General features: G+C 39.0%; 1 protein-coding gene across 1 annotated transcript in view; it reads right to left on the bottom strand.

Annotated features, from left to right (window-relative positions):
* The window catches only part of tspoap1 (TSPO associated protein 1), a 139428-nt gene extending 128277 nt beyond the window's left edge, over nt 1-11151 (bottom strand). The window contains exons 1-3 of the mRNA XM_077222102.1: nt 11141-11151; nt 10153-10543; nt 351-438 (exon numbers count right to left, since the gene is read on the bottom strand). Of these exons, the coding sequence (XP_077078217.1) occupies nt 351-438; nt 10153-10543; nt 11141-11151 (490 nt within the window). The remainder of the gene's footprint in view (nt 1-350; nt 439-10152; nt 10544-11140) is intronic.
* Between the last annotated feature and the right edge of the window lie 249 nt (nt 11152-11400).

The following is an 11400-nucleotide window of genomic DNA, read 5'->3' as shown; positions in this document are numbered from 1 at the left end:
GGCGTGTTATCTATACGCATTTTTAGCTATCCGCGTGTATGTCCACACCGAAACGAACCGTCATCTTCCGCGTGTATGTCTACGCCATTAAATGTCCGAGCGAAACGAAGCAAAATGTATATCTACATCTGGGGAGCGATATATTTTTTCCTATGATGGTAGGGAAAGACTCATAAATGGTATTAACCCCAGTGACGGGTAGGTTTAGGGGCGGGGTTGGGGTAGGTCATATATTTATATATACAGTGATGTAACGTTAAGTCAATGGCGTTGATAAACACGCTGAAAAGTGATTATGCGTGTTGATAGCACGCCAAAAATGGAAATACGAATTGGCGTGTCATACATACGCCATTTCATGAGATCAGTCTGATTGGTTTCACACAGTTCCTCCACCGGCTCCATTAAACTCACTTTAGCATATTCATGAAACCAAAACTACACAAGACAAAACCATAAAAGAGCCACGAAGTTCAGAAGCAGGACTTCTAGACACACCGTGGGTTTTTAAGCTTGAATGATCTATTGGGTCTTTGTCATGTAGAGAACGTGTGTCTGGCGCTGTCACACTGTTGTTTGGGTTGATCTCAAGCTAATATCAATAATTCAGAGCAGCTCGGTGAAACCTCGCACCAGTTTTTGGGAGGAAAGTGGGGGGAGTGACCCAGTTATGCCAAAAACAGACCCCAGCGACTCTATTAGCTCAAAATAAAACATAAGCAACACACAAAACAACAACCTCAGTGACCAACCAAATAGTTGGAATTAGGAGTCTGCAACAACAAAAAATGATATCTCAATATTTTCTGTGATTCTGTCGATAACAATATTTTGTTGAGTGTGTTTTTGTGCTCCAAACTTTCTTTGGTGGAGCACAAAACAAGACATTTTGATACTAAATGTGCATGCTTTTGTTATATGGGCAAAAACACTACACTATTTAATATATTTTATTTTGTGTTCCACAGAAGAAAGAGTAAATGATGACAAAATAAAAATTTCTAGAGGAACTGTAGCTTTAAGAGACATATAAATCACTAACCCGGACTAATAATAAACATTCAGCCATAGATATACACAAATTTACTATGGATGCCACCATATCATTATCGGCTGATATATGTTCATGTTTAATGTTATATATAGGCCCAATAATAAAATTTTGCCAATATATTAAAGCCGATAAATAATGGATTATTTCCTTCAGCTGAGACTCTTCAGATGTGTATCGAATTGCTTGAAATATGATTTAAATCGTTTCAAAAAAGGAAAATCCAGTTCAGTGAAACATGTGCAACGCAAGTCTGTCATATAGGCTACATAAAATTATAATGAGAACACGACTGTATAGGAATGTTGTGAATTTTATTTATTTGTAAGGCACTAGATTTCTATTTATTTATGTATATTTTGATAAAGAAAGTTGGCCATAGGAGTGCAAAATTACTTTTAAAACTTCAAAACTAGGTTATAGGCTACTATACTGTATATGTGCGATATATGTTGACATGCTTTGGGACGTGGCTTTTAATGGTGAGACTTATGTTTTTGCAATCACGATCTGAAAAATTATATAAGAATTTGGATTTAGAATTAGATTCATCCGCCAATATATCAATTATATATTATTTTCGAATATAACTAATTATCGGTTATCAATATCAGACAGAATTGTCATATCTGTGAATCGCTCAAATTTACATTAATCTACTAATTAAAAAAATATTATACTGTATGTCATTATGTCAAAGAGATCTGGGAAAAACAAAGGAATAGGAAAACAAAATGTGAAATTCAATAGAGTGCTAGAGGGATAATGTGTTTTTGTAAGCCGGAAATTAGTTTAACACGTTTAGCACTTCCATTGTCCTGAAGTCATGTGTTTTTTTTAATGGGTTCTTTTGTTAAATGGCTGAAATAAGGTCTGTGGTGAACACAAGCTTAAAATATTTTCAAGTTGTATAAATAAAATACATCAGCAGCTATTCTTCAGTATAAAGCTGTGAATTTAACTTGTGTGAAAAATTGAGATATCATATAAAACATATGTGAATAAAGCAGCGTTTCCAGTACAAAAACCTCACTTTCGCCACTCAAGTTAAAAGTAGTTCAACTTTTGAAAACCATACCTCTATAAAAATAGGTCTCTGCCTTTGTTCATATGGACATCTGCAATCTTTTTCAGCAATAGAGTGCACCATTACTTTACTGAGGAAAAAAATCTGTAGATGGAAAATCTCCATATAAGTGCCTTATGTGCAATTGCTTATAAGGGTGTCACGATTTCGATTTTAAATCGAAATCGATCGAAACTAATTCACAAACTCAAAAATCGAAATAAAAAATGGAATCGTCGATACTGCCACGCCCCCATGTCGCGCCCGTGATGGAAAGTTCGTATCGTTTTACTGACTCTATTGTTCAATCTCGTTCATCAAGATTAACATCATCATTAACTAATCTTTTTTCTAGTCATTTCAGGGGCTTTAAATGTTATACTTTTAACAGGCAAATTCCCCGAACACATCCACCTACGCAATCTTGATCATATTCTGAATTAAGAAATCATTATAATGCAGTCAAAAGTAATTTACAGGGAACATTAATACTTGACCCTCTGAGTATTTTGTTCATTTGTCGCATGACAGAGGCAATGAACGACTCATCACGCCGCGGGAAAAAAACACACGTGTTGAAAGGCTGTGAGTCCTCTAACTTGGATTCTATGCCCGAGCCCGAACTTGGCCGATATTTCCCGTCACTATCCTCGGGCCGGGCTCTTGATCTATAGACGTGCACTCCCAACGCAATAGAGTGCGGCGCGGGACTAGATTTGATGGCCGAGTGCGAGCGCGGGCGGTAATGCACTCACTCTGTGTGTGCGGGAGAATAAAAGAATTCGCAGACTCCCGCAAACTAGAAATATCTATGAATAAAACATATAAAAACTAATACATTTTTTTCATCTGTTACAGAAAAGCAACAAGAACAACTAAAACAAAATAGAAACTATTTACAGGCCAGAGATTCTATTTATAACATGTTTGCAGCGTTGAGCGATTTAGCCAATCACAGACATATGTGTTGATTTCTTGAACGCAATGACCAATCAGAAGCATTTAAGATAGACTCTCCTCACCGCTCAAAACGGACTTTTTGTTCAGTGCTGAATTATGTACGCTGGCAAATCCTCTAATTATAACAAACAAAGTGTAGGCTGTATATATAATGAAAGATTCATTGTGCAGTCAGCTTCACTGATAATAACAGAGATGTGTGAGATTGCGATGAACTGATGTCAGCTTTTTAGGAGCAACAGCAACCTGTGCTTAAAAAAAAAATCGAGAATCGAATCTAACCGTGACCTTAGAATCGAAAATGTAATCGAATCGAGGATTTGGAGAATCGTGACACCCCTAATTGCTTATATTATGATTATTTATTAAGTGGCATAAAATGGTCTTAAAATTAAAATAATATTGCTTATCTGAATAATTTCTGGGGCAGTATATCGCCTAACAAAAAGCAGTTATCGTAACAGGCTTAGTTGTACTGTAGGTCTGGTTTTATTGGTTGCTTCCCACCCTCTACACCCACTTTTTCACAGCTTTAAACGTCCATTTTTTGAGTCATTTTCAAATCTGAGGTGAACGACCAGAGGTTAAACAGGGACACTTGAATGGTAGTGTATATTCCTCAAAATAAACGCACACACCACATGTCAGTGGGCTTCTTATATCCCAACAGCTGCACTGAATACCTATAATACCATAGTATTCTCAAGGCTATTCAACCCCTTAACTGTAACCTTTTTTGAGCATAGACGTGAACATGCACTATCCAAACTTAAATGGTTGTAATTCATGAATGCTTTGGAATAAAGAACAAGATTGGACTCTTTTTTAAAAAGACACTCTGCAGATTATTGCTGAAGTGAAAGCACTTCAAGAAATGAGAGTTAAAAAAACGTATAGATGTCCAAATGTACTGTACTAAACATTATTATTCAAAATATATATTTTACTAAATAATTTTACTCTGAAATTGCTATAAAATCAAAATCATATGCCTAACCAAGTTGTGTTCCAAATGTAAGTTCCCATGAGATTGTATGTAGGCGTAATACCAAAAATAGCCACCGGGTGAAACCCATATTCCATTGAATTTTGAGGAGTTGTCCTGTAATAAATTAATATTTCTGTCACAACATGACTTCTATCACAAGACAGTCACCAAATATGGAACCTTGAATCTCAGACCTTTCCAACGATATGCGTTTTGTTAAAATTAGAATTTTTTTTATCAAAATAAATAAAATACAAATAAATTTTGTAATATGCAACATGACACCGGCCACTATGGGAGGAGCCTGCTAAAAAGGATTTAAAGTACGGTTTCAATGGTACGGCAAAGTCTAATTTCAAAACTGTTTTCATAGAATAAATTTTGAGATTTTACAATTTCAAAATGATACCTAATTTATGCTGATTACTAAAATATTTGATAGGAAAAAAAGCCAATAAAAAAAGCATGCCAAGTGCAGTTAAGGGGTTTATATCTTTTTTAAATAGATCAGGGTTTAAAATAATGCTGTGCTGTACATGTCATTAAAGCTAAATATAAAAAATAAATAAAAATGACAAAAGCACATTACAATTTTACTAAAATAAAAATAAAAATTAATACTATAAATGAAACTAAAATAACACAGGAACATACGAACATACGAAATGACAGCTTTTTACCCTCAAACAGTATATGTTTACACAATAATTATGCTGTTGTTTATTAGACCTATTTTCTTTTCTTTTTTTCAACTGACTGGCCAATAAATATCTGATTCATGTGATTGTACAGTTGCAATCCAATGGCAATATCAAGACTCTCGACCTGAAATGTGCACATAACCATCATTAAACCAGCAGACAACAAATGCATTGAGCTAAACCATTGTTACGTAGTCTGTGAGTGAGGTAATTAAGCCAACTGAGTAAAACCCTCTATTAAACAGAATTAAATCTGGGAAAAATAGAACTAAAACATAATAATCCAGTGCTTAAACATCATAAGTGCCCTTGCAAAACTGTTCAGAAGCCAATGTGCAGAAGTTCAGCTTTAAGCCACTAAGGGTGCTTTCACACCTGCCTCATTTAGTTCGGTTGAATCACACTAGAGTTCGTTTTCCCCATTGGTGCGGTTCGTTTTAGCAGGTGTGAAAGCAGCAATCGCACTCGGGTGCGCGCCAAAAGCGGACCAAACAAGCGTACCGAGACCTCCTCGAAGAGGTGTTCTCGGGACGCTTTCAAACGAACTCTGGAGCGGTTCATTTGTGGTGAGAACATGATCCGAACTCGAACAGACACAAGAACTGCGCATTTTTGGACTAAACCAGCTGCCGTGGTCAGCTGCGCTGTGCATTATGGGATGAGGACTAATGTTTGTTGACAGTCTGCACTAGCATGGCAGCTCGCGAACAAACGTGGAGTTCTGAGGAGGTGCGGAGCATCATAGAAACTTGGTCTGATGACCATATTACCCCCAACTAACTTTCGGGAGCTCTGGAATTTTCCCACACGTTAATTCTGACCAATCAAAGTGCAGTTACCTCTGGCCAACGAGTGATGTGGATGTTGTCACGTGACCTCATTTCGGTTCGTTTCATCAACTCATCATCTGATTTGGACCAGAGCAATCAGTGTGGTGTGAAAAGGAACCAAAACTCCTTAAAATTATACAAATTATAATTTTTCGCCCTTAGTCTGGACCAAATGAACCGAACTACAGATGTGAAAGCACCCTAACTGTTCCTCTATATGTACAGGGCACTAAAAACGTCTGAACAATCACAACATTGTGACACGGTTCAGTCTGCTGTTTCACAGCGGCAGTAGACGGCTATTTTCTGAGCTTGTTCTGTACTTGTGAATTATTCATACCACAGTATCAGCGCAGGAGGGGGTCTCTGTGTCTGTCATTTGTTCACTCTCTCCTTATGGTTTGCATTGCACAATAAAACTAGACAAAAAAGGTTGTCAAGAGAAAGCCTGACGTTTTAAAAGCTTCAGTTTTAAGTAGTTTTAAAGTCCCCGTGTAGTCAATAATTTCATCCCTTAAAATTCATCTTTAATCATCAAAATTACATATTTAAAAAAAATGTTCCTTGAAAAAAAATGTCTTCATGTCTTAAAATATCTTTACTGTAACTCGACACCCTTGCCTCATTTAGTATGCGAGGTTCTATGAATATGCAAATGAGCCCCGCCTCCACTCACTCTCTCAGCTCAGAGATCCACTCGTTGACGATCACACGTTGATCTGATTGGTTACAAGGTAGTTTGTGACGTCAGAAACACCAGCGATTACAAACCGTGTTTTTGAGACTGTCTTTGGTTCAATGCAGTTTTAAGCAGAAAATACTCAGCAATGCTGTCGACTTATGAATTTACACATTGTTTGACTTAAAGCATATTAAAAACACCACATAGACATATAAACAACATTAAAAGCTGGATTTTCACCACTGGGGGACTTTAAAACTTAAAGTTTGAAGGCTTTGAAGATAATACAGTCTATCAGAAAACAGACATTCGAGTTTTAATGGTAGATAGGGAATGTTTTCTAACTGATTGCATTCACAGTCACAATCGATCACGTCTAAAGAAGGTTAAAGACTCAGCAGCTCTGAGAAATGTGCCTTTCAACACTGAACTATTTCCAGATTCTGCAAGCAAGATCCAAACTGCACCAATAACAGTTTATTCAGTTTACAGGAAGTGTGAAATTCTGTAGCTCTGATAAACCTATACAAATGCACACTATAATTCAATTGGTGTAGAAATGCAATACACTTCTGTTTAAAAGTTTGTGGTCAGTAAGATTTGAAAAACAATATTTTATTCAGCAAGTATGCATTAAACTGATCAAAAGTGACAGTAAAGACTTGTCAAAAAAGATTATATTTCAAATAAATGCTTTTCTTTTGGACTTTCTGCTTATCAAAGAATCCTGAAAAGACCAGGCATCATGGTTTCCACAAAAATATGAACTGTTTTCAACATTGATAATAATCAGAAAAGTTCAAAATCAAATTCTGAAGGATCATGTGACACTAAAGACTGGAGTAATGATGCTGAAAATTCAGCTTTGATCACAGGAATAAATTACATTTTATCATACATTACTGATGCGTACTTCAAATGTGTACAGTTGGCATGTTCTTTACAAGGAAAGGATTTTTTTTCAACTGATGCAAATGTACCACAAATGTATACACCAAGGAATAGTTTCTTAAAGCAGCACTATGCCGTTTTTTTACCTTAACTGAAGGATCCGGGATCCAGCTAGCTGAATAACTATTGTCATGGCTAAACCGGCATATAAGAAGCAGAAAGCTAGGAAAGCATTGTCAGAAGAACAGAGAAAGAGGAAACGGAAGACTGACCGAGTGAGGAGTCAGACACGAGTAAACATCGGACCTGCGTTTTCAGAATGGCAGAAAAAAACGAAGAAAGCGCGGTCGGAAGAGTCTAGATAAAGGTAACGAGAATCTGACAGCGCAAGGAACCGGACAAGAGTCCCACTCAGTCAGGCTTTCACTGTTAAAGTTGATTCCTGCGATTATCATGAGAAGAGTTGTCAATATCTCACATAATTATCAGGACATAAATAAGCCTACACGTTGTAAATAGTGTAAATGAGCTCAATTTGCAAACTATTAGGATAAATTGACCCTTCGCTAAGCCCCGCCCTCCCTAGTTACTGTTGCTTCGCCTGTCAAGCTTTCGTGTCTGGCACGTCTATTACAGTGTGTATGCACCGGTGTCAGACATTCCCAATGAGATAATTAGTAATTTTTGGCGAACATGTGAAATATCTGAGAGAGCAAGACAAAGGGGACTGCAGCATGCATTCGAGCGATATATCCACGAAATAATATGCAACCGATTAGCGAATAATTTCATTCAAATTGAAGCTAAAGCCTATAGTCCCAGCGCAAGCAGCCACCGCCTCATACGCTGACCATTCAAATGGGAAACACACAGCTATTTTCGTGCACAGCAGGGTAAGTGAAATGTGAAAATAATCTAATAATTATATATCAAACAGTTTATCCATACATTTTGTGGAATAACACTAACACCGGGTGAGCCGCGATCAGATTGGGTTAAAGTTACTCAGTCAGGGGTAACGTTAGGGGCCGTCGATTAACGAAATGCTGGAATATATTTTAAAGTATATCAGTGAGCCTCCGTCTTGTCTTTAATCGTCTTATTTTACGTTAAAATCTATGCATTATGAACAAAGAACAGTCATTATTTCCAACTTCCAAGCAATATGTGTTTTTGTTAATCCTGTGGACATGTAGTTGTGAATGTGGTCTCCCACACTGCTGATCCACGCACATCATTTCTCCTCTGGAAAAAAAATTCCACTCCCCCGTCCAAACTTTTAGGATACCGGGTATCAGTTTAGCACAATCCATACGCACAACGCTTCGGCATGTTTCACTCGCTTGAAAGCTTGCCAGAACTCCCGCGCCTAGTTACGGTTGCTAAGACACGATTGGCCAGTTGCGGTTTTCGGGCGTGGCTTAGCGAAGGGTCAATTGCAATAATCATGTCTAACAACATCATAACGGACATTGTTACGAAATAATGCGACGTACATGATGTAACTTAATTGATGTAATTTATTTAGGTAACGCGGTAGGCTACTTTATTATTAAAGTGCAGAGGCCGTGAGTGCAGATACGCTCTGCGTGAGTTGTATTTACGACAGTAACGTTAAATACAAGTACTCTACAGCGACTCTAGGGGTCGGTGTTTGACGAAAACGGAAATCCTGTATAGTGCCGCTTTAATATGGAAAGTGGATTGTGCCATGTGTAAGCATGAGATATACTTTCCATTTTAAACATAAGCAACATGTTTGCTACTTAACAAGGAAGTTGTAAGTCCCAGAGTGGTGTATATAAGCTCAATCCTTACTGTACCACCCCAGAGAAACACAAAGGCATGAGGGGGTAAAGCCCAATTTATACTCAAGTCATAGCTACATCGTAGGCTGTGTGTACCGCGTGTACCCTGACGTGCACCTCTGCAAAAATGTAACAACACGTCAGTTCTACGCAGACACAAGCGCTGTGATTGGTCTGCTAGAACCCCTCCCTCAGGTTTCACATGCTCCCTCTTGCATTTGTAATTGCGTGTTAATGCGAAAAATGGCACAGAAGTATAAATGAAAACCAACGCATAGCCTACAGCGTAGAGGCTCCGGCGTAGGTCCGACGCAGAAGTAAAAATCAGGCTTGAGAGGAAGGAGAAACCCAGAGAAACCATTTACAGCTGGCATGATGGGGTGAGAGGATAGAGAAATGGGGAACAGAGAAATATTGAATGAAGACCTCCTCTCATGTAGCCTGTTTCTCTCCTATGCTAACACATGTATAAAAATAAGAAATAAGAAATCTCTTGGCAAAAGTAACTGGTGTAGCCTCAGTGATACAACACTAGCCGTGTTTCCATTACCCTTCAAATTGCGCAAATTGAAATTGCGAATTGAAAATACGCCCAATGGAAACACGTACATTTTGCAAAAACTCCTATTTATCGCAGAAAAAGTATTTCCGCTCGCATCAGGTGGTTTTTCAGGCAATTCGAAAAATAAATATTTTGCAAAACTGCAATGGAAACAGTTTTTGCGCATTTACAGGTCACCTGACGTAGATGACGCGGTGTGTTTGGACAGAATACGAGACAGAGTTCTTTATTAAATTCATAAAAGACAAAAGGATTACAGGAATACTGGATTCTAAACCTCAAAGAAATGCCACAATCAAGACCTCGAAGCAGAAATGAGGGAGAAACACCCAGAAACACCTCATATGTGCCGCTCACAGTATTAGGGTCTTTCCTTGCCATTAATGCTTGGATAACACACATACGTCTCCTTTGATTAATAATAATGGCCAGTGCAGTGGCTGGGATATAGTAAACCTAACAATGCCCGTTTCCAGGATTTTTGGAATCACTTATCGCGAGAAAAAAAAAGTTTTAGTCGCATAACATTGGTTAATGGAAACGGCGTCATTTCGCAATAGTTTTTTGTCGACATTAAGAAAAAAATAAAATAAAAATAAAACAAAGTTCTCACCGAATCATCCATGGTGTCGTCTGAACATCTGGATGTTGAGCACTTCTGCGATCCCTCATGGGATGAACACGGCTCAGGTAAATCCTCCAGCAGAAGGTCTGGAGATGAGCTGAGTGGAGGAGTTTCACTGTCCTGCTTCTGTTTCTTCTTCATCCGTTGAGGAGGTTCACTTCGGGATGGAGAGCAGGAACGGAAGAGAGCGCAACTCTTTGACCTCGGCCTGGATGGTTTGTGTTGGTCGTTGTTCTCGAGTGAGGGTCTGCTGTGGGCTTCCAGCAGGTGACAGAGGAAAACGCTCTTCTCTACATCTACTTCCTGTTGAAGGCGCTTAAGTAAATGGACGTGCTTCCCGTCGGCTTGCGCAAGCAGCTTCTTCAGCAGCTCCTCGAGTCTGAGATACGCCACACCGTTACCTTTAAAAGAGTTACCTTTTAAAAGCTTGAAGTTTGAAGGTTTTTAGTTTTAATTAGTTTAAGTTTTAGTTAAGTAGTTTTAAAACGTGGGGAGGTTACTAAGTTGTTGCTATGCGGTTGCTAGGGTATTTTAGGTGGTTGATATGGAGTTGCTATGCTGTTGCTAGGGTACTCTGGCTGGTTGCTAGGGTTTTGCTATGCAGTTGCTAGGTTATCCTGGCTGGTTGCTAGGGTGGGTGATACTATATGGTTGCTAGGGTACACAGGTGGTTGCTAGGGTATTTTGGGTGGTTGCTAGGGTGGTACTATATGGCTGCTAGGGTACAAAGGTGGTTATCAGGGTGGTTGCTATGCTGCTGCTAGGGTATTTTAGATGGTTGTATTTTAGACTATGCGGTTTCTAGGGTACTCGGGCTGGTTGCTAGGGTGTTGCTATGCAGTTGCTAGGTTATCCGTGGTGGTTGCTAGGGTGGGTGATACTATATGGTTGCTAGGGTACACAGGTGGTTGCTAGGGTATTTTGGGTGGTTGCTAGGGTGTTGCTAGGTTACTCAGGTTGGTTACTAGGGTGTTACCTTGTCAGCATTACCTGTGCATGCAGGTTTGAGGCCTTGTTCCTCAGTGGTTCTGCCGATTCCTGCGATCTCATCAGCTAGTTGACACTTAACTTCTCGTGTTTGTCTGAGCGTCAAGTTCTCCGTACGTTTCTCGTCCCGACTCCGCCAGTGCAACAGACGGCGAGCCTCCGCCGCACGCTCTCGTCCCAGAGTTTCCCGCTGTCGTAGCAGCTCCTGCGTCTTTTGCTGCTCGAGTCGATACGTCAGATCCCTCAGCG

Source organism: Siphateles boraxobius, unplaced genomic scaffold (assembly GCF_051911475.1).
Source record: "Siphateles boraxobius isolate OS27281-9 unplaced genomic scaffold, OSU_SipBor_1 120, whole genome shotgun sequence".
NCBI classification, from domain to species: Eukaryota; Metazoa; Chordata; class Actinopteri; order Cypriniformes; family Leuciscidae; genus Siphateles; species Siphateles boraxobius.
This window is presented reverse-complemented; position numbering and strand designations above follow the sequence as displayed.